This window comes from Exophiala dermatitidis (assembly GCF_000230625.1).
Source record: "Exophiala dermatitidis NIH/UT8656 unplaced genomic scaffold supercont1.6, whole genome shotgun sequence".
Taxonomy (NCBI): Eukaryota; Fungi; Ascomycota; class Eurotiomycetes; order Chaetothyriales; family Herpotrichiellaceae; genus Exophiala; species Exophiala dermatitidis.
The window spans coordinates 1,390,039-1,412,414 of NW_008751651.1; the positions used below are offsets into that span (position 1 = coordinate 1,390,039).

Here is a 22,376-nt window from a genome sequence, read left to right on the forward strand (position 1 = left end):
CTCACGTAGAACTCAATACCGGAGCAAGCCCCAGATTCAGAGATCGTAGGAAAACGCCAATAAAGGACCGAACAAAGAGAACCCTAATATAAGCGAGATACAGGAGGTACCGTACTTTACCTACCTACCATATACCTGTGCTGCAACAACTTCTCCCTACCTAGGTACGTGGATCAAACGACACTTTATACTGGCAGTTACTGGTCTCGCTTTTATCAGGTACCCATTACCTTGCCTCCTGGATTGTAGTACCTACGAGTTGTTTAAGGATATCCCTAGGCCCAGTAGAAAGGAAAACAGAACAGAGCGGACCAGAGCCATCTCTTGCTTCAAAGTTGTTCAAGTTTCTTCAAATTCATCTCTGATCACCCCGGCATCTAAATATACCTAGGCTTGACAGTCCGATTCCAATTCCACCTTTCAAAAAGTTCAAGTTCCTGCCATCGTCTTGTGGTCCTGGTCTTCTCCGGCCCATCTTTGGGTGTCACTCAAACATTGACACGAACGGCTTTCCTTCCCTTCTTCTGTCTTCTTTCTCCCCTTCCTTTCCTGTTAACATTGGCCAAGAAGGGCAGAGTAAAGTTTTATAAATCAAGGTCATGATAGTACTGCTGCCAACCAAGGAATAATAACAACATCGCCCTTCAAGTTGGCCATGTCTTTCTTCATTGCCTCAGCTCGAAATGAGGAAAAACCCAGCCACAACAAACATCAAAAGTAAAAGCCCTCCAAAGAATACAGCCATATATGGACGCCCCATTCCAGAAAGGTCCAACGCCAGGTAAGAGAAATGAAGAACAAAAGAAATCATATTGGACCTTTTCACCACCAACGCCGCGCCGATATAAGGAAAGTAATGCGACCATGCCGCGCCCCATGGCCCCCCAATCGTGGAAAACTGCGGGTGAATTCAGCTGTAGAGAAGCGACTTTCCGTCCATGCTTTCCCTCCTGAGAAACAAAAATGTCCCAAGCTGACAGATTTGCTTCCTACAACTCTCTTAATTGCATCGCGGATCTGTCTCCGTATGCGTGGCCAGGTGTTGTCGTTGTATCTTCAATCACTCAGATGAAACCATGTTCGTAATTGACCACGGGAGGAGAGATATATCCAGATCGATGGACCTTATCACATAATAGCGCAACGACAGCCGGGACTCCTGCGCTCCGACTCTTGAGGGTTTGTGTAGTTGGCTTTGCCGCCCTTGGCGTCTTCTTCCTCGACATAATCCTGTGGTTTGATGGTCATATGGAGAACGTTGGGCGAGTCGGCACCGAATTTATAGTCTGAACCAAAGTGAACAGGTCAGTACCGCTTGACAGCATATTTCATCAACCAAGAGAAAAGGATCACCTACCTTTCAGCGATGCCTTGTCATCCAACAACTTGCCCATGCTAATCAGCCGGATATAATTGGGGCTGCTTGGTTTGGCCTCCCACTCTTCGCGCCATTCGCGCAAAATCAATTCCTTGAGTTTGTAGACACTCAGGTTAAAAGGGTCGTTGTTCGCCACATCAACGTTGCGTTTTGTCAAGTATTTTCCATCTAGTCTGAATGGATGCCGCGCTCCCGATGTCAACAGTAGAGTCACAGTCAGTACGGGACCTGTCGTTTCGCTATCTTTGGGGGCGACGACTGGAGAATCGGACGAGGGTCCAATGGCGGTAGAAAAGGTTCTGGTCACTGGTTGAGTTTCTGGAATTGACGGAGGCGGCGGAGGCGGGTTTATCGACTGATCAATCGCGGCGCTGGTGTCCATTCTGACAGGTCCGGCGACTGGTGGCAAAGATGATCGGCGAGCATCCGAAGTCGCAAATGATTCGGAAGAAGGATGAACATACGAGTCAGAAACGGCAGGGTCTGAAGGAAGGCTAGACATCTCGACCGCAGGAGAGGGCAGGAGGTCCTGTGAATGCGGCGGTGGTTGTTCTTGCTGTTGCGGAGTGTGTTGCGCTATTGAGCGTGTGTCCGTCGAGACTTGGTCGGCTTGCTCGGTAAGACCACTTGGATTCATTGCCTCCAACGGCGCAGTGTTGCTTCAAGTGGGTTAAGCAGAAACAGAAACCCTCAGTCACGCAGAGTGTACAGGGCGGGCAATCGAGCATGAAGCGAATGGCAAGGGTGGACTGCGCCCAAATTTACACCAGAAAGAAACAGGATGTCGAGACAAATAGTCGAAAGGTCTTCGTGTTTGCAGAACGTTCAGGGTCCAAGGAGGACTGACTGGCTAGCGCAGCCGGTACTGGAATTGAGGACTGGTCTAGGATGCGGCGACGTGAGGGAGTAACAGAAACGGAGCTACTTGGCAGAGCAGGAGGGATGAACCAAAGGACTCGGAGGGTTCGATGACGGGAGGAATTGATCGGATGGGTGGTGATGGACTCGGACGGGATCGATCGCTTGATGGGACAACGATGGATGGGTAGACGATGGGTGGGTGGGTGCGTGGTGGGTGGATGGAGGATGGATGGCGGTAGCAATAATGGATGCAGGGCCGGGGGAGCGCCGGCGACTGCGGCAGATTTGTTGGTCTGATGCGGTTAGACGGCAACGTAGTGGTAGCTGCCACTGCCAACTCGAAGTCGACGGTGAATTTGAATTTGAATTGGCGGCCGCCCGGGGTCACAAAGGGGCGAGGAGTAGCTAGATCAATTTAGCAACAGAGTGCGTGCTCGGAATCGCCGGTGCATTTGAACAAATCGAATAGATCAGTGACATGGAGGCTGTCACCGGTGTCCATGATACTGGAAGATGAGACATGACAGCAATATGGGGTGCGGCGCCGGTTCTTTTGATAGACGACCACATCGATGATGGTGGAGGAGGAGCATGTGGAGTTGGCCGCTGGCAGCCACAGGTGCGTACTGTACCAGGCACTTCAAGTTCAGGTACCCGCGTCTGTCGGGTCTACCTGTCGCGTAGGTACCTGGACTTCCCTAACTGTCAACAAGCACGCCTAACAAGAAGGTGAACTCCGGGGAACTAAGTTAGGAGCCTGGGGCTGCGAAATGTCTGTTTCGGGGGCATATGTCACTGTCACTCCTACCTTAGGTATCTAGGTACATGGGAATGCTTCCCAGGTACCCAGGTACTTTACGAGCTGAAGTCTAGACACCAGATGCTAGGCTCCCGCACGACAGTATCATGCACAGAGAAGCAGCTGAACCTCCCTCCGGTGCCCCTGAACCAGATTTTCCTGCAGGTCCGGTACGATCTAAAAGGCCGAAATCTAGATGCCCTCTTTGGGGTGCCATGTGATGAACATCAGGACAATTAAGCCCCGATCCAAGCAGGATGATATTCAGCTGTAAACTATAGCATCCTCAGCCGCAAGCCCGAAAATCACGAGGCTGAGGTTCTTTCAAGATCAGGCAAAAGTAAACAGAAATCATACCACATCCACGGCACGTGAAGGGCACCGACAAACTGTCCAGCACGAAATTTGCTATTTTCAGACTCCGATTGCTCAGTCCAACACCAACCCATGCGATGATCGATTAGACAGTAGAATCTCCCAGTGTTGTTAACCTCTTCTCAACATATTCTCTTTTTCGCTCACTCCTGCACCATCACACCCAACCTCTGTACACCGCGCCGTCTTCCAACCTGACTCCCTCCTTTTCCTGCTTCACCCCTAACAGCCTGACCTTCCCGATCGTGGCACCAGTAGAACCACCATCTCGACTCCTCCAACCATCCAAACGGTCATGAAGGTGCCGCACAACCTGTGGATCGTTCTTGACCAGCAACGCGACGGCATCATACCCGCCCGCACCAGGGGCAACACCGCCAACGACACCTGGCAAAGCCGTACAAAAGTCCAGCAACTCCGTGATAACGGGCGGTTCCACAGGGACACCAGATCTGGCCGACATTTCTCTGACCAGACTGCGGATGGTCAAGAGAATATCCGCCAGGTCTTTGAACTTTGCATCCTCACCATTACCCCCCTCACCACCATCCTTACCAGCAGCAGCGGCGAACGATGTCGATATCGTCCCAGCCAACCGCTTTAATTCTCGACACAAGTCATCCATCCCCTGCTGCAGCGCATTCCACAGTATTTCGGCCTCTTGGGCACGTTCCTTACGCCACTGAAGCACCTTGCGCACCATCCCCGGTGTTTCCGAGCCACAGTCGACATCGCACATGACTAACACCAAATCGTCTGGGATCTGCACCACCTGCCTAGCCACCTCGACGTCCCATTGACGGCCCGAGTCCAGCTCCAGATCGTCGACACATCGGTGTAGCCGTTCGCCGAATCCAGGAGTACTAGGCTCTCCGACGGCCTCTAGGATCGTAGGCGTGAACCGTCGGTACAGACAAGACCCGTACACGGCAGCCGCGACGTCGAACCCAGATCCGACTTTGCCCTGAGCTGCGCAGTGAGCGGCCTGGGCTAGATTGTGGATGATTCGGTGGTCAAGGTCAAGCTCGGCAGCCCCAATACTCTTGGACGACTGCCGCTTAGCAGCAGCGGCGCCATGAAACACAAGCAACGCGGAGACCAGGGCTGTAACCAGCGCGGCGGATGAGCCCAGTCCCGTCTTGTGAGCGTCGCTCAGTTTGACTCCAAAATTGCTGAAGGTGGTGGTAGTACCACTGGCAGATAGATCAGACAACGACGACGACGACTCCGTAGGTTGAGAATAGTAGTCATTATCCGCCAAAATGGTGATCTTCAAATCTGTCCTGGGCCGCCTCCCCGTCGGGACATGTGCGAGGTACGTCAAGACATACAGCAGCGTCGTTTCGACGAACTTGTTGGCTGTTTGCGTGTAGTCTGAGTCATCTTGGATCTGGCGTACATTGACGGCCACGCCGTCACTGGCATGTGCCTGCTGATCTTGACCCTCAGACTTGTGCTCAGACACCTCATACAGCCAGCTGGCGTCAAGGAATTGAGGAGATTTCACCAGCACAGTACTAGTAGTATTCGCCGTTCTCGTCCTTATGGTGGCCTCTTCTGAACCTAACGGTTGAACGTGGACGTGGATCCGGGCATTGAGGCCGAACACCAGACCTGTATGTTTGCGGTCAAGGACCAGGAATCCGCCGGCGAAAAGGACTTTGCCGGGTGCCGACGCGGCCACGGCCATCGCCTCCGTTGGCGGCATCTGATTCTGAAAAGTTGAATTCCCGTCGAAGCAGACAATTAAACACTTTCTGCAGGAGACCTCAACACAGGAGAGCCCCTGATGAGGAAGAAAATATTCGGGTCTGACACGAAGGCGGCGCTTGTTTCCACAGGATTTTGCGTGACTGACAGACACACACCATCCCGTTTTATTATGCTGCCTCGCAACCACAACTAGTACCACCAAATAAATACCTAGATATCCTAGTAAGGCACCAAACTGAATGCCTTGACCATTACTCTGCTAAAAGAACGTGGTATAGTACTACCCAATGATGTGCTTATAAGATTATCCTGTCAGGAGTGCATGAAGTATTTGTATATTGACTGATTCCCTGGCGACAACGCTCTCCGCCTTGTGCCCTGTTAGATTCCAGAGATAGACAGCAACCATCATTACCTATATAATATCGACCACCTTACGCCTAAAACAGGTAGTGTACAACACAAACGCCCCTGGCTGTGCCCGAGAATCCGTCCTTGGTAATATAGGAATGGCTCCTTGGCCCTCTCTTTCTCTTTGGTAGTATTACATCCCCCAACAGAAGAGTACAATCCTTTACCAACTCACACGATTCACGAGCTCAGAAATTCTGAGTCGGTACTTGTAAGGTCATACCACCACCTTCTTTGGCCGATACCACGCCCGTAGCTAGAGCAGGCGGACCGGTTCCGGATCTTCTGCGGCGTTCCCTCTCGGTCGGTCCAGACTCGATCTTGTTGAGCATAGTTCCCAGTTCCGTACTCTTGCGAAACTTCATGTTGTACATCCAGCTGTCGTCGTCATCGCTTCCTAGCCAGTAACTGCGTCCAATGCTGATCATGATCCGACCCAGTTTCCCGCTCCAGCCACGTCCTTCGGGCTTGGACTCGGAGAAGGGATTCTCCGCAAGACTCGAGTCTGGCGACGCGGAAGTATATGTGTTGTTGCTGGAGGACTTGAGACCGTTGGCGGCGATGTGTTGACGGATAACCATGCGGGCGAAGGCGAGCATGATCAGGCAGAAGTACGCCCGGATGGTCCAGAGCGTGATCATGATGCCGATGCTGTTCATGTTTTCCGTGCCCATGACCGCCTGTTGCAATGCGCCATTGCTCCCGCTTCCCGCTGGTCCCGCTGCAGGCACTCCAGCCGCAACGGCATCTTGTCCACCGGTAATTCCGGACTGAGGTTTAGCCACGACCTCGACCCGGCTGACATTGTATTTCGGGTCGGTGAAGCCGCTCGCTCCCTCCATTGTAGCTGCCCCAGGGCCTGCCTTGTCCGACGGACCACCATCGTGTTGCGCCAGGACCAAAAACCACGTCAAGGCAAAGGCCGCTGTGTACGCCATGTTGATTATGCTATCGAGGATGTAGAACCAAGCTAGCGCTAGACATTGCAAGGGCGACTGCTTTCGAATGTGCGGCGAAAGGTAGGCGGTCAGGACTAAGGCGATGAGGGAATAAATGTACATGCTCAGCTGGAACGGCGATAGTTCATAACCCGTCAAAAGTGCAAGGATACCGTAGAGACCGGCGAGTTTGTTGAGAAGTAGGGAAAGCGTGATCAAGCTGGCTCCTGTCGACAGGCTCATCGAGTACAGGAATCGCTGCATCCATTTAGAATTATGTTGTATACAGGGAGAGGTCTGTTTCTCATACCTTGGGCCGTGCCAGGCGCAGCAAGCGCGCGGAGATACTCATGGTGTCTCGTTCGGCACTGCCGACCCAGAGCCGCGGGAGGATATATGAAGATGTGAGCTCGAGGGTAGCAATCGGCTCAAAGAGAGGTCGTTGCAATGCGGTGATAAGTGATGTGATGGAGGAGGCGGACTGGAAGACAAAGGAGTGATAAAAAGGATGTATGTAATAATCAGGCGGCGACGCCGGGAACCGCAGCGGGTCCAGTAATAATGTTTAATTTTCCTCCGCCGACCATTGAACTCGACCAACTGGGGACTGCGCCGTCAACACCACGAAAAGCTGGTCACGCACTGGCAGCGGACTTGTTCAGTGTCCATTCTAGATTACAATGGTTAGGCGGTGTACTCCTCTACGCCGACATCCCTTGAACTACTGGTAATGTACACCAATCGACACTAATGGGCACGAAAGGGAAGACATGAAGCAGCAATGACCAGTATTGACCTCTCAAGCATTCTATTCTGCCGGGACTTCATTCTCTAAGACTTAAAATACATTTCTGTGGACCATTTGAGCAGATGGGACCTGGCCACCACTGACTCCGGATCCTTGTGTCTCCGTCCGCAAGTGCTGGTAGTACACCCGTCGCGCCTCGCCTCTCAGACACATGCAGGTGGCCGTTATGCTGGGCACTGTCCAACCAGTGAGTGCTAAGGTACGATCTTCCCCTACCGCGGGCAATTAGTCGTACAAGCTGTCATCGTTGCCAGCCTCACCAAAGCCATTGCCGTTGGCAGCGTTGGCAGTCTCCTCGGCAGACGGGAATTTGAAGAAAGCGCTGCCGCCGCTCTGTTTCATGGCTTGGGCAAAGGCTTCGTATCGGCGGATTTCCACGTCACTGACTGACCGGCGAGCAGCCTTCATGGCCTCCTCGAAATGAGCTCTGGTCAGGCAGGGAACTGGGTCCTCCTCAACATCGTCGGATTCCATGGCATCCTCACCGGCCGCTTCACGTTCTTTCTGGCGTTCAATATCGGCACTGATGGATTCCTTGATGGCAAGCTTGACTGCTCGTTGAGTGATGAAGCCCAAATCGGCACCGGAAAAGCCGTGCGTCTTGCTCGCAATGTAATCGATGTCGACATCGGGGGCCACAGGAGTCTTGCGGAGCTGAGCTCTCAGAATAGAAGCGCGAGATGCTTCATCGGGAAGAGGAACATAGACAAGGGTATCGAGACGGCCAGGTCGGCAAAGGGCGTTGTCAAGCTGTTCTGGTCTGTTGGTAGCGCCAATGACAAAGACGTTCTTCTTCGAGGTCATGCCGTCCATTTCAGTCAGAAGCTGATTGACAACACGGTCAGATGCGCCACCAGCGTCACCCACCGAACCACCACGAGACTTGGCAATAGAATCAAGCTCGTCAAGGAAGACCACGCAAGGTGCAGCAGCTCGGGCCTTGTCGAAAATGTCTCGAATGTTGCTCTCAGATTCACCAAACCACATGCTGAGAAGCTCGGGGCCCTTGACTGAGATAAAGTTTGCTGCACATTCGTTGGCGACGGCTTTGGCAAGCATAGTCTTACCGGTACCAGGCGGTCCGTAGAACAAGACACCGCGAGATGGAGAAAGTCCAAACTTGAGGAACTTCTCGGGGTGTTCGACGGGATACTGGACGGATTCGATGAGTTCGCGCTTGACGGTCTCGAGACCACCAATGTCGTCCCAGCGAACATTGGGAACTTCGACCACGGCGACTTCGCGAAGTGCTGATGGGTTGGACACGCCCAAGGCGTATCGGAAGTTCTCCATGGTAACACCAAGCGAGTCCAAGACCTCGGCATCAATGGTGTCCTCATCCAGATCGATCAGATCCATCTTCTCACGAATCTGCTGCATGGCTGCCTCGGAGCAGAGGGACGCAATATCAGAGCCAACATAACCGTGAGTCTCGGCGGCGATCGATTCAAGGTCGACATCATCAGCCAGCTTCATGTTCTTGGTGTGGATCTGGAGGATTTCTAGACGTCCAGTCGGATCGGGGATACCGATATCAACCTCACGGTCGAAACGGCCGAATCGTCGGAGAGCTGGATCGATCGAGTTGGGTCGGTTGGTGGCGGCCATGACCACGACGTTGGAACGAGCCTTCATGCCATCCATGAGGGTAAGAAGTTGCGAGACGACTCTTCGCTCCACTTCACCATTGGTCTTTTCACGCTTCGGGGCGATGGAGTCAATCTCGTCAATGAAGATGATGGCTGGAGAGTTCTTCTCGGCCTCTTCGAACGCTTTCCGGAGGTTGGATTCTGATTCACCAGCCATCTTTGACATGATCTCGGGGCCGTTGATCAGGAAGAAGAAGGCGCCGGTTTCGTTGGCAACTGCTCGAGCCATCAAAGTCTTACCGGTACCGGGCGGTCCAAACATGAGGATACCTCGCGGAGGCTTGATACCGATAGACTTGAACAACTGAGGATGGCGCAGGGGCAACTCCACGAGTTCCCGGATTTGTGCCATTTGCTTTCTGCAGCCACCAATGTCGTCGTAGCCGACCTCGTTGAGATTCCCCTCTTCATCCTCGCGTTGAATCGGATCACCCTCGCAGTGGATGATGGTGTCTTGCGCAACTATGCCATACTCAGGCGGGTCAACCTCGACGACCTTGAATTCCACCTGTCGCATACTAGCTCGGACTGTGAAAAGATCGCCCTGTCGCACGGGTCGGTATGCTTCACGGAAGTATGGAGCGAGAAAGACGTCGAAGAGGGAGCCTGTGAGGCCTTCAACGGTATCGGCGATAGGGAGGACAGCAATGCGCTTGGCCTGCGGACGGAATTAGTCTCAAGTATGAAACAACCAGAGCAAGCAAACTTACGTATTTGATGTCGGGACACGGGTGAACCGTGATGATATCGCCATGCTTGACCCTCAGGTTGTGGCGGACGACTCGGTTGATGCGCGCGCTTCCGTCGTCCAGGTCGTCATCGGCGAGAACGATCAAGACAGTATCTTTACGTTTCTTTCCTTTGACGAGCACTGTGTCACCTCTGAAAAGCTGCAATGTTTCCATAGTGTTGTTGGATAACGCGATAATGGAGTTGTCATCGTTGGTGGCGTCGGTAACGCTGCGGTCATCTGTTAGCCCTTCGGCTCATCGCAGCTCACAGTGTGTCCAACTTACATCAACGAGTTTGGCTTCTTCTTTTTCTTCAGGATGGCGGTCGAAGTGTCGAGCTCCTGGACATCGGTCAGTATGTTTGGTCTTGCCACGTTGTCTCGACTGGTGGACGGGGTTGTCCTCACATCTTTCTTCTCGGCGCCGGAGGCATCACTGTAGCAGGGTTAGCAGTTGATTCAGGATTTCATCGAGTTCTTTCACGTACTGTAGGTTGACTTTGCCCTTGTGGTGGGCGTGATCAGGTTCCGCAGACATTTTGTCTAGGAGTGATGGATCTGAGATGGCGGGCTATTCGGTGGTTGAGAAGAGGTGGCCGCTGCCGGGATTACGATCCCCAGAACAAGCGATGGTTATGGAGATGGGAAAACAAGTGCAAACAAGAGACGGAGAGGGATCAAGGAACTTCGGATGGGGGAAGAACCTCGAACGGAAAAAGTGATGATAGAGCAAGAGGTATCAAAAGGTAAGGGAGGTCTGAAGCTGTTGGAAGGCAACGGGGAGTGATGTAGGTCGCTGAGGACGCATCGACGCTGAGGCGGCTTGGCGGCTGCTTTGAAATGACGGTCAAACTTGGACCTGCCGCCACTGCGATTCAGGCTGCGCGCGCCGCGTCTTCACGTTGTCGCCTGAACCTGGAGTCGCTGTCACTGCAGTGCCACTGGCAGCGGCCGTACTGTAGTGGACGGCAAACCCGTACCGCCCGCAATAAAGAGAAGCGCATCGAAACTTCAAATTACTATTGCTATTAGGCACGCAATAATCTACAATAATAGAATAAATCTCTACTACAATAGTATTGCCACAAAGCTCGATATCTTTATTCTACTTTTGGCGGCGAGGCTGACCACAGCCAGGCTGTCCTACTGAGGAACGGCGACTCAACTCTTCCATACAACCTTATCGTGCAGTCACTGGTACTTCACTTGTCCCCTGTTCTGATATTGCTCCCCAGACCACAAGGCTGAGCCACTGCCACTACCTAAGGTGACTTGCTCATCTTTGAGCCTCGGATCTCAACACATTCACCGTAACCACTTACCTATTGTAACCGATATCAATACTCGGTATGAGGAGGGCAATAGTGACTCTCCAGTAGAACAATTGTGGTATCTGTGACAATAGTACACCCGCACAATACATGTTGAACACCAGATAGTCTACGTATCTAGGTACCTTCCTCGCAGTTGTGTTCATGCACAGCTTTTGCACTTGATTGAATAGATACTTGAAGGCAACCTTCGGAGTACAATCCATCACGGTCAAGAACACAGGCTGCAGTGCCCTGTGACGCTATCATGCCTTTCAATAATGGGTTTATGGGGCCGCACCAGTATGGGTACCAAATCTGATTGTACAATGGTACTGTTGGCAAGGGACCCGTTCCTGAATAAGCGGTCCCTGTGTTCTTGAGTATGCCAAAGTCCGCTCCGAGGCACCGTTGAGCAGTCCCACTCCCGCTTGGGACTTGGACTCCAAAAAGTTTCATTTCCTCTTCGGCGGAGAACCCTTGAACTCACCACTTACTGTACGACTTCCTCTACCATTACCAGTTCTACTATCTCAGCTCTAGCAAGAATCGCAGGCGTTTCTGCATGGCTCGAGGATCACAGCACAGGCAAACCTCCACCATCTCCGAGTCCAAGTCCGATTCATGCGCTCCTGTGGAAAGGCTGAACGGAATTGATTGACCTGGTCATTCCTCAAACACCAACTCCCCCACATAAAAAATCAACACCAGTTCAACTCGAATCCGAAGCAAACTATCAGAAATTCCAATCTCCTCCATCTCTTCCTCCCGTCCAAGTCAAGTCGGCACAGCACTGCTGGTCAGTAGCTGAACAGAACACAACAGAACACTCCACGTGTTTCAACCACTGAACGAACACGACCCGCAGTCAGTCAACATTGTCCGGACAGAGTTGTTGAAGTACCATTTTCTATGACAATGGCAACCACCACAAACTCAAGTTCCCAACAGCCTAATGGCTCCGGGTCGTCTGCCAAAGAGACCAACAACAACAACCACATCACCATCCCAGTGCCCATCTCTCTCACCAGCACCAACCCCACACTACCACCAGCGACCTCACAGGCCCTAATAGCACACCTCCGAGCGACAGGAAGCATCGGGGACCTGAGCGCCGTCCTCGCCGATTCCCTTGCCCGCACAGGCTGGACGGACCGCGTGCGCTCCTTGTCGCTTGAACTCCTGCGCAACGGCTCCTGCGACACCTTTCCCGAACTCATGTCCGAAGTCCTTCGACGAGCCCGCATTCCAAAGTCGTCGTCCGCCGAGAACAACAAGAACACAAACGCAAATGCAAAAAATGGAACTACTACCGCCACAAATGGCATCGCCGGAAACACAACCAATGGACTCAATGGCAGCCAGGCAATTGCACTCAGCAAAGAGTGGTCGGGCGGTCCGGACGGGTTGCCGGATGTGAGCATACCGGAGGCCACGGTCGAGGTTGGCGTTGATTTCTTGAAGGAGAGGATCAAGGATGCTGTTGAGCCTGTCGATGATGATAGTGATTGAGTTCAGTTCACTCGAGCCGTGTCAGGTCGGGCGTTATGGCTATTTTATCCGGTCGGCATACACTGGCAGACAATGTCTGAATAACACCAGACAGCAACCGCAGGGAAACACACAACGCTCTTGCACTCGGTGATGAATGAACTCAACACATTGCTGAAGATCTATGGAGTGCTGAAGAGCCATGAGAAAAAATATCGAGGATACTAGCACAATCAAGCGGCATTTGCTGGCGTTTAAGTTGGGGAAGTCAATGTTCAGGGGCGTGTACATGGATTTTATGAAATTACTAGGAAAGTCGTTGCTACCTAGGTAGATCTACGTCGGAGTGACCAGGAAAAAGGGGCTCCATGACGGAGGAACATGAGAATGAAGATCAAGGCATCGAGATCTGAATCAACAATGGCAAAAGCTTGCTCTTACTAGTAGTCCATTCTTTCATCTCATCATCTCATCACAAAATAGTCCTAACATTTTTTTCACAATGGTCGCTCCACAACTACGCCAAAACATTGTACCCTGGGATATCGAGGCTCCCTACTAGTAGCGAGGGAGATATATCCTTCAGATGACCAACCAACCAGCCAACCAACCAACCAACCAATTAGCCAACCAACCAACCTAACAATAGAAATGTCTAGAGTTTCCATGCCGGACGCATTCAAGTACACAGGCTTGGGCTAGAGCACTCCGCCTGGCAGATTCTGAGCAGGTATAGTTCTGCCCGAAGCTGCACTTGAAAGACTCCCTCCACCGCCGCCCAGACCCGGCGGTTTCAGTCCGCCCGTGGCCCCGGGCATGTCGACGATGGGGTTGGCCAATTTCCGAAGCATAAACATGGGCTTTTTGCCCTCGCGGTCGAGGTCTTTGAACAGGGCCAAGGGCTTCTCGTCGAGGCCTACACAACGTTCTTGATCCCCGTAGACAATGTACAGTGCATATTGGCGCCAGTCTGCCTGGATGTTGTATTTCCGTAGAGCGGCCGGAAGGACCTTGTAGCACGGATCTTCCAGTCCGACACGGAAAGACTTGAAGATCTCAACCGAGGGAGCCTCACCGGGAGTGTGTCCGCCGGCAGCACTGGACGGCAGCTGCGGCGGCACCGAGGCCGACTGTTCTCGCGAAGGTATTAAGGTGGATGCGTTGGAAATCGAGGAGTTGGAGGGATTGAGTTTCGCGGAGGCGGATTTGGCCGAAGTGGGCGGCTCGCGATCGGTCATTGTCTGGTTGTTTCGTGATATTTCGTCGGCACCGTCGTATCTGGAGATGCCGCTGTTGGTCTCACGGTACGAGCGCGGGGCCAGAGGTTGATGTTGGTAGGGCAAAGGTGAAGTCGGCGAAGGAACACCAGGAGAGGGATGAGGTAACATGCCACCTGACATTGACGCGGTTAGTGAGTTCGAAGCCAGGCTAGCCGCTGCTGAGGGATCCAGCGAGGTGTTTTCTGCAATTGTCCTACCCTCATGAATGGTGCTCGGTATATGCGTGGGAGAGTTGTTCTTCGGCGTCGAACTGAGGCCCAATTTCTTCGAGAATGTCCGCGTCAGACTACTCTTCTCTTGCGCCGGCTGTGTGGTGATCGGGGTTGAAACGACTTCCTGTTGATAGAACTCGGGAGTGATGGCTGGGTTCTGGTAGGGCGCATATGGGAGTGGCTCGGAACGTTCCTTGGCCATCTTAAACACGGGAAGCAGTTCTTGTCGTAACTTGCGGTAATCGTCCGCCAGCCTTGTTAACTGCGCTTCGGCCTGGGCAATGCGCTCGTCTCGCAGTCGGATTATGGATCTTGCTAGCCGCGCGATCTCCTCCTTGGTGGCCATTTCGTGTTGCGGATTCCGTTCGGCAGCTGCACAGCATGTTAGAAAGGGAGGCAGATGGTCTATACAAGAAGCCCAGTCTTACTTGGAGGAATGTAGTCGTCTGGTTGTACAGGAATATCCTGCCGAACTTTCATGTCATAGACATTTTTCAATATGGTGAGCCTGTGTCCCACGCTTGTTATACCCATCTCTTTCAGTTCTTCGTGCTTGAGTGCCACCAACGCTTCACCCTCAATGCCATGGTCTGTGAAGCCAGTCAGTCAAAACCCTCTTCTTCCACCCCCAGTAAGCGGCCGCTTACCAATAAAAGCCTGGCAATACTGCCGAAGATTCAAGCTCGAAATAAACTGTGCGCATTCTTCGGGTGTCCATTCTGTCATTATGGTCCTGGGCAAACTTGGATCCTCTCCAGAGTTGTCGAACGTAGTTGGTGTGTGTTCATTTGATGCGGGCTCTGACGACGTTTCGGAGTCCCTGTGCAACGGTATTGGAGAGGTCATAACGCTCCGCTCGTATTCATCGTCGGCATCCGAGTCTGCGTGATATGCGGTCGCGCCGGGAAAGGCCATACTTGTAGTGGTTTGGCCAGCATGCGGCGCCTTCAGTCCTGTCGTGGTCCTAACCAAAAAGACTAGGCCGAGCTGCGGACCACGACGGACACTTTGTTGTTCACAGAATCCACTGTAGTCGTGGACCTGGACTGGCTTGATCAAACGCCAGGCAGGATATGGGCTTTAGAGAGGTCGTCTTGAGCCCAAGCTTGAGGCTTCGTGTACTCGACGTGCTGGTGGAGTAGCGTAAGGAGGAAACGGGGCTTTGGTGGTGGATCGCAGGGCAAATAGTACGGTGTTACCGAGATGGATATTGCCCAAATAGGCCGCGTTGGTCAGAAGGGAGTCGGCTATTGCGTTGCATCCAAAATGCAGAGGAAATAGTGGTCTCGAAGGCACAACAGACAACTGTGAAGGTGGGCGAAGGGCAGTTGTTTGTAACCACCGGCAGCCGATATGTGTTGATGGACACTGGCAGTTGACCACGCGCGCGGCGCCCTGACTGGACTGGGCCACCAGATGATCCAAGTTGAGCGTCTGACAGGCCAAATTCTCCGCGAAACCTCCGGCTTTGCGCCCCGGCTCTCTTTTTGTCAGACTAGGGTTTTCGTTGGGTGGTGTCGGTAGGTACCCAACCCGCGTCTACCACCATGATTTACAAGTTGAGAACAATCTGATCTCGCTTCGCTTCGATCGAGTATAGGCTGCGATCTGTAAACGGAGATAACCACCAACTAGGAAACGGGTATAGAGGGCTCAGAATTGAGTACAGTCAAGATTGTCTCTAATTACAAAACTAGCCGCTCAAATGAATACTGCCCCTTTTGCCTCCGCTCTAACATGTTCATCTCTCGCACGCTCCGTTTTGAGGTCTGCCCGCCGCCTTTTCTGACCTTGGTGGGATTGACCACATTCTCGACTCGCAGGCTCAAAGGCAGTCCATCCAAGGTACGAAGGCCGTCTGGGCCTTCCGCCGCCTCTGAATACAACGTCACGATCGTTCCCGCCTCCTGCTCAGAGCCAGCCCGAGGTCCGCTCTGGAGCATCCGGGCACCAGCATCTCGGTGTTTTTGGAGTGACTCCTGGTACCTGAGAACCTCGCGGAGTATGCCTTGGAGCTCGGTCACATCTTCCAGACTCTGTTGTGCGTGGGTGATTTCGGTGACCAAGTCAGGTACAATATTACCGACGAAATCTTCATGATCCATGCCTCCATAAAAACCAAGTGGCCCTATAGCGTCGATGCAGCTGGACAATATCCTTACGATAGCGTCAAGTCGCACTGTTGGCAGCGACTCCTTCACCTCCGGTTCCGTGGTAGACTGGCTCTGATAAGATCGAGTGTGACCTCCTTGGAAGAGTTGTTGACGCAAAAATTGCACCAACGCCAGGACTTCGGTCTGAGTAAACATGTCCCGTAGACACTTCGAAATTCTGGAATTTGCGGCACTTCCAAATCTGTCCAGGGCAAGAATTAGAGCCCGCTGCACTTGGGATGGCAACCATGTGCCATCGGATGTTGACGTAGACAGTTTCTGCACATCGAGCTCTGATGTCAGGTTGGACCGTTCGACAGCCTCCTCTTCACCGGTGCTCTTGTCTATGTGAGAAGTGCCAGCCTCAGAGAACAAGGCTAATGCTTGTTCAATAAGGATCTGGACGATGGCTGCTTGCTCCTCTACGTATGGACTGAAGCCATTCCCGAGGCACTCCATAAGAAGGCCTTTCTCAGGATCCGCTGCCAGCAACGCGTGTGTAACTGAACCGGCGGCCAAGGTGTCAGCACCACCAAGGTCAGCTGCAAGAGCTCTCTCCACACTGCGAGTCGAAAGCAATCCCACATGGGACAACCATGCTACCAACCGAAAGGATGGCAATTGGATGCGTAAAGCCTTTGTCGCACCAGCCAAGTCATCTTTGGGCCCGGAAGCGCCTGTGTCAACATGGAACAGCTTCGAAATAAGATAGTTGATCTTGTAATCTGGAACAGCCAGACGAGTCGCAGGCAGTCCGTCTATCATCTTCGGAGAGATAGTAGCGGAGAATGAATCCTGGCGAACAGTGTCAACGAAAGCATCTTCAAATCCAGCCACATCACCAGCTTGCGCCAGCTGATCTAGTCGCTTTCGAAGATTTTGCCATTCCGCGCTGGGTGCGGCTAGTGTTGCTGCCGTACCAATCGTTGATATGGCCAGATTGTTGCTTGATTGGGATGTCAACTCAGGATCACTGATACCCCGGCCAATATTATGAAGGAGTTTGCTCCCAAGGTTGAGCATCCTCTTCGACGAACCGGCTAGATTGACATCGATCGCAAGTAGCTGATGCCGCCGTCTTCCAATAACACGCGCTGAGTTGGCAAAATATGTGACGAAATCAATTGGACCACTCTGGAATTCGGACGTCATTCTTATCCGTTTCCTTTTCAAATTGGTCTTCCTCATGTCGATATATGCCTGAACCGATTGATACTTCACGTCATACAGACGAAGCGCATCTTGGAATGAGCAAATCGCAAAAGCAGGCGAAATAGCCATGATCTCATGGCTGCCTGTAACTCCGGTGTGTAGGGAGGCAACCTCAACAGGAACGAGCCTCGATACGTCGTAGCTGAAAAAGGAAGCGCCATTACGTACGTAAAGGTGAGAAGCTGACGGGCTGAACGAACAGCTCATCTCCTTAGATCCAGCCGACGAAGGTTCCTGAGTCCCCAAGCCAAGCTGATGCTCAAACAAGGGCCGGATTGACAGTTCCGGCAGGGCGACATTTGAGCTCGCAGTGCCAATGGAGAAGACCGCATAGATGACCTTTTTGTCATCCTTTCTCTCATAGGCAACCGCAAGATAAGATGTCTCAGGCGAAGGCTCCGCACGTAGATCGGGTCTGTTTCTCAAAATTGTCTTCTGCGCCTCATGGGAGGTAAGATGATGAACGGCTAGGACATGGATCGCTCCATGACCAGACGGTTGCAGAGATTGGTCAAGCAGGGCAGTCGTGAGGTCGTCTGAGAATACGTTGAGTGTTCCATTCTGCTGGACCAACAACACCTGGCCCCCGGTTGACTTAGGGACAAACTCGAGGTAGACAGCGGGACTTTGTTGGTCGCGCAATTTTGAGCTGGTCCTTGTCTTCGTACTTTGTGGCTGACCTTCGTATGTCTGGAACGACTGTATTTGTAGGTCGCCGCGTTTTATTGTACAGTAGGTGGTACGGTAGGCTTGACCATCGGCGCTCGAACGGATTGAGCATGGCGGGCCGGAGAAAGATGAGGACGGCGGAATAGGATAAGACACGAGCACTTTTCCATCTTGTACCTTGACTAAGATCAGACTAGGACATTTCCAATATATCAAGCCTAACACACCTCGTATATGCTGAGCGAGTCGCCGTCGATCGCTATGCAAATCTCCTTCCTGCGCTTCTTCACGCCATCATCACGCACGGAGTAGACACTGCCGAATTCAGTTGTAGCGTCCGGCTTTGTGGTGCGAGGGAGCTTCGCGAGAACAATTGGGGCTGTAAGCTCCATCATCGTGAGGGATGCATCCTTGACTTGACCGTGCTGGAGGGAAAAGGCGAAAGGGTCGAGCGACGCGATTGTAGGTGGTGCAACGATGTTAGTGCAGCCTCGAGAAAAAAATCGCTTGAGAGAGCGGAGGCGCTTCAAATTCCGCCGAAAGAAAACCCCAGGAACAATGCTAGAACATTAGCGGCGATCACTCGCCGGACTAGACATTATAGTGCTAATGCCGCCCACTTCGCCTGCACTATGCGCGCTGCTATGGCACTCGCGTCACTAGACGCGCTCTTGTTCTACAATGTACGGCTTCAACTTCTCATTCATCTACACGCAACATCAATGAGCCTGGAGTGCAACCACTACTAAGGACAACAATTGTGACGACTCCATGCACCAGATGTGATGTCCGGTATCTGACCAACCAGACTGCTGTGCCGTCCTGGCCCAAAAACCTGTGATACCGGAACTGGCATTGAAGGCCAGTGGTATTGAATGGCTGCGTTGGTGGGATGTGACAATGGGCCAGGACACCTTGTGCCAGTACATCCGTTGTTCAAGCAGGGTGATTGCCTATGATTCCTCCTCCTTATCGTCGGCTGATGATGTCTGCAGTGGCCATGAGCAATGACACGCGCGCGAAAAATATATCAACCTCCCATCTGGGCTTGGACGGCACGTCAGACAATGGTCGTACAACTCCCTCTCTTGGGCCAGATTGCAGTTCCGAAACCGCTAGCTATGGCCGAGCTACCACGACTCCTGGTGGGATGTCGGACATTGAGCCTCGTCGCCCGGAATCCTGGAGTGTTGTAGACGGGGACGACTTCGAAAATGAGAATACACCAAGGAAACGACGAAGATTATCGTCGAGTTTGAGAGAAACACAAGCTCAGCCATGCCAGAATAAGCAGACAGTCTTGACGAGGACATGGCATGAACAGCTGGAGGAGGCAGCAACGGGTCTTGGACCCAGTACGTCAAAAGAGGCGCAAACAAGGTCTGGGCAGTTGGGAGAGGAACTGTTTTTGAGTGATACACACCGCGACATCCAACCAGATGAAGCAGCCTGCACGACCAATGTCAGTGACGAGAAGCGCGAACGCGACAATCTCACGCCTAAAGTGTTATCTTCCACAAATGCGCATCCTACTCCTTCAGCTACCGATTCACCTACGATGGATCCCTTGGCAGAGGTCGATAAGGAGAATTCCACACCCCAGAATAAAACCATGCGGATCGGCAGCAATGGCAAACTCACAACTCTGCCCCAATCCTCGTCCCGACATTCACCTAGAACGAAGAAGAAAGCCCAGAGCGACCAGGGTGATGGAGGCAGGAAAGTCTCCCAGAGTTCAAGGAAGGTTGGGGTGAAAAATGGGAAATTTGTTCCTTCCTTGCGGATTGCTTTGCCATACAGATCGACAAATTGTGGCCAAAAGATCGAGGAGATTTTATCACAACAGCCAAGCACTTCTGGCACAGTGGCCCAGGGCCCCCCGGTCCCTTCGGCCGATAGTGTCGCGAAAGGAGTCAAGACAACTCATCCTTTCTTCCTGGGCAATCTAGCTCCGAAAGCTTCGAAGCAGTCGCATGTCAAGACCGAGGCTTCTACTGGAAGACCAGCCATGAATAACGATACCAACGAAAACGCTGCAGAAGCACCGAAACCATGGGATGAAATTAAATTCTCTACAAACCGGCCGTTGTTCCAGAGTAAGGTGTTGGAAGGTATTAGCCCTGTCTGGCCTCCAGTTTCACTGCAACTGGTTGAGCCCAGCCATGACAGACTCATCTCACGAACAATTCTACCGGACCTAGCCTCAGCGCGGAAACTGAAGCATCAGGTATCTGGTGTCAATCCTGCTGAGGATGTCCTCTGGATATTCGCTCGTGACTTGCAGCATGACCCTCTGGGTTTGACCTCGCCGCACTTACCCACGCGGAAGGTCATGAGTGGGAAAGCACTGAATGCGGAATTGGACGCTGAACTGGGCACAGGAAGCCGACAATCACCCCATATCTCATCGTTGAAGTCACGCATTGAACTAGACCTTAGTCCTTTTGATAAGGGGATTGCAGCAGGTCCCCAAATGTGGCCGCAGGATTACGCACCCACATGCTGGCAGGATGTCTTACAACCTCAAGCCCAAATCCTCCATGATTGGTTGGGCACCCTGAAAGTCCACCAAATCCAAAGCGGCAAACTTGTGCCAAAGGCGAAGGCGCAGATCATGAAGAAACGACGCAAGAGGCGGTCAGACGAGCTGGACGACTTCATCGTGAATTCCGATGAAGAAAACGAAGAACCGAGCGGGAAAAATGCTATTTTGATAGCAGGACCACCCGGCTGTGGGAAAACTGCAGCTGTATTTGCAGTCGCGCTGCAGCTGGGCTTTGAGATATTCGAAATACATGCAGGCATGCGGCGAAGTGCACGGGATATCCAAGAGAAAGTCGGCGACATGACCCAGAACCATCTGGTGCAACAGGCAAGCTCATTAAGTAACCTGAGCAGAGCATCAAGCATGTCTCTTGACGAGTCAACCGTTGTCCCGCCATGTTCTGGACCGCTCCCAGCAAATCAACCAACCATGGGCAGTTTCATTACTTTGGGCAAGGGACGAGCAAACACTAAACCCTCTGAAGAGCCCAGCGGCAAAGAGGTCAAAGTTAAAGCCCAGAAGCAGTCCCTCATTCTCTTCGAGGAGGTCGATATCGTCTTTGACGAAGACAAGGGGTTCTGGGCAGGAGTACAATCTCTTATCCGCACCTCGAAAAGGCCGGTTATCATGACTTGCAACAATATAGCGTCCGTTCCGCTGGACGACCTGGATCTGTTCACAATCTTGCACTTTGACCGCCCGGACACGGAGCTATCTGTCGAGCGTCTCGCTTTTGCCGCTGCGGCTGAAGGACATCTTCTCAAGCCACAAGCGCTCCAAGATCTTTACCTCAGCAAAGGCCGAGATCTTCGAGCTTCTCTTACTGAACTCAACCTCTGGTGTCAAATGACGGTAGGGTCTCAGCAAGGCGGGCTGGATTGGATGTTACCTTATGAGCATGGCCGTCAATGTTCCCAGGAGACGAGTGTGACCCGCATTGTCAGCCAAGACACGTTTATCAGTGGTTTGGATCTCTATCCTACAGAATTATACGACCCTGAGGACGTGATCAAGTACTCTGAAGAGAGCCTGGGTCTATCTCCATTGGATTGGGTGAAGGACCATCAGGTTGTCGAGCAAGAGGAAAGACACCTGCAATCATTGGACGATATGTTGGCTCTTTCCGATGCTCGAAGCGTCATGGACGTGGTTGACACCGACGTGGCATGTTTGATGGCTGGGATTATGATGACGAACAAGACTTTTGTTTCGGGCCATCCTTGCGGAAATCCTCGTGAGGAGATTGTTCGACTCTACCTGGAACAGAAAAACAGCAAGAGTTACAATGGGTTATTGGTGGACAGGTCGACCATTGCCAATGCTCTGGGCCCGCTGATGGAAGAAAACAGAATCGGTCTCCCTACAAGTCCTGGCCGAAAGGCGCCATCACTCGATAACATGGCCTTGTCCCTTGTCACGGAAGTGGCGCCCTACGTTCGAATCATCGTCGAGCACGATCTGCGACTGGAACAAATGCGAAATGAGCTGGAAGGCGTGGGAGGAGGTTCGCAGACCAGTGGTAGCGGCCCGTCGAGACGGCCCCGCAAGACAAGAGCTTCTCGAGCTGCGCTTGAGGGCGGGACCAAGGCTTCCACACGTCGCGATAGATGGTTTCCCGAGAGTCTCGACTTTGCTGAAGTTCTCGCCTCTGCGGGTGATGGGTGGCCCAAGGTGTTAGTCGGACTCAGACCTGAAGAAGACGCTTCTCAGGCTGGCCAGGTTGAAGCCGAAATATCTTCAGCAGCGGCGACTCCAGCTTCATCCATGGCCATGGAAGGAGAATAGTAAGTAGGGAATGCGGCCCGCTTCAAATGCGAGTGGCAAAGACATACTCTACTATCA

At 52.5% G+C, this 22,376-nt stretch overlaps 8 protein-coding genes across 9 annotated transcripts; 2 read left to right on the forward strand and 6 right to left on the reverse strand.

Annotated features, from left to right (window-relative positions):
• Positions 1–134: 134 nt before the first annotated feature.
• Positions 135–2,965, reverse strand: HMPREF1120_07340 (uncharacterized protein). Its single transcript, XM_009161561.1, has 2 exons — positions 1,358–2,965; positions 135–1,286 (listed from the first exon to the last, which is right to left on the reverse strand). Exons 1-2 carry the CDS (start codon positions 2,013–2,015, stop codon positions 1,129–1,131), a joined length of 816 nt encoding a protein of 271 aa, XP_009159809.1. The 5' UTR covers positions 2,016–2,965; the 3' UTR covers positions 135–1,128.
• A 289-nt stretch (positions 2,966–3,254) lies between these two features.
• HMPREF1120_07341 (phosphomevalonate kinase) lies at positions 3,255–5,199 on the reverse strand. The gene has a single exon (XM_009161562.1). The coding sequence runs from the start codon at positions 5,119–5,121 to the stop codon at positions 3,571–3,573; it is 1,551 nt and encodes a 516-aa protein (XP_009159810.1). The 5' UTR covers positions 5,122–5,199; the 3' UTR covers positions 3,255–3,570.
• Positions 5,200–5,369: 170 nt separating this feature from the next.
• Positions 5,370–6,981, reverse strand: HMPREF1120_07342 (uncharacterized protein). Its single transcript, XM_009161563.1, has 2 exons — positions 6,786–6,981; positions 5,370–6,733 (listed from the first exon to the last, which is right to left on the reverse strand). The coding sequence occupies exons 1-2, from the start codon at positions 6,825–6,827 to the stop codon at positions 5,726–5,728; spliced, it is 1,050 nt and encodes a 349-aa protein (XP_009159811.1). The 5' UTR covers positions 6,828–6,981; the 3' UTR covers positions 5,370–5,725.
• A 279-nt stretch (positions 6,982–7,260) lies between these two features.
• Positions 7,261–10,691, reverse strand: HMPREF1120_07343 (cell division control protein 48). Its single transcript, XM_009161564.1, has 5 exons — positions 10,151–10,691; positions 10,071–10,098; positions 9,949–10,004; positions 9,643–9,892; positions 7,261–9,590 (listed from the first exon to the last, which is right to left on the reverse strand). Exons 1-5 carry the CDS (start codon positions 10,198–10,200, stop codon positions 7,509–7,511), a joined length of 2,466 nt encoding a protein of 821 aa, XP_009159812.1. The 5' UTR covers positions 10,201–10,691; the 3' UTR covers positions 7,261–7,508.
• A 1,199-nt stretch (positions 10,692–11,890) lies between these two features.
• HMPREF1120_07344 (uncharacterized protein) lies at positions 11,891–12,484 on the forward strand (the record flags this gene model as incomplete). The annotated part of the gene is made up of 1 exon (XM_009161565.1): positions 11,891–12,484. One exon carries the CDS (start codon positions 11,891–11,893, stop codon positions 12,482–12,484), a length of 594 nt encoding a protein of 197 aa, XP_009159813.1.
• A 240-nt stretch (positions 12,485–12,724) lies between these two features.
• Positions 12,725–15,364, reverse strand: HMPREF1120_07345. 2 transcript variants are annotated; one of them, XM_009161567.1, is made up of 4 exons: positions 14,603–15,364; positions 14,384–14,545; positions 13,941–14,327; positions 12,725–13,856 (listed from the first exon to the last, which is right to left on the reverse strand). In XM_009161567.1, exons 1-4 carry the CDS (start codon positions 14,868–14,870, stop codon positions 13,162–13,164), a joined length of 1,512 nt encoding a protein of 503 aa, XP_009159815.1. In that variant the 5' UTR covers positions 14,871–15,364; the 3' UTR covers positions 12,725–13,161. The 2 variants fall into 2 exon arrangements, with proteins under 2 accessions (XP_009159815.1, XP_009159814.1); XM_009161566.1 differs by having other exon boundaries at positions 12,725–14,327.
• A 230-nt stretch (positions 15,365–15,594) lies between these two features.
• Positions 15,595–18,506, reverse strand: HMPREF1120_07346 (uncharacterized protein). Its single transcript, XM_009161568.1, has 2 exons — positions 18,217–18,506; positions 15,595–18,166 (listed from the first exon to the last, which is right to left on the reverse strand). Exons 1-2 carry the CDS (start codon positions 18,382–18,384, stop codon positions 15,641–15,643), a joined length of 2,694 nt encoding a protein of 897 aa, XP_009159816.1. The 5' UTR covers positions 18,385–18,506; the 3' UTR covers positions 15,595–15,640.
• A 483-nt stretch (positions 18,507–18,989) lies between these two features.
• On the forward strand, positions 18,990–22,319 carry HMPREF1120_07347 (telomere length regulation protein; the record flags this gene model as incomplete). The annotated part of the gene is made up of 1 exon (XM_009161569.1): positions 18,990–22,319. One exon carries the CDS (start codon positions 18,990–18,992, stop codon positions 22,317–22,319), a length of 3,330 nt encoding a protein of 1,109 aa, XP_009159817.1.
• Between the last annotated feature and the right edge of the window lie 57 nt (positions 22,320–22,376).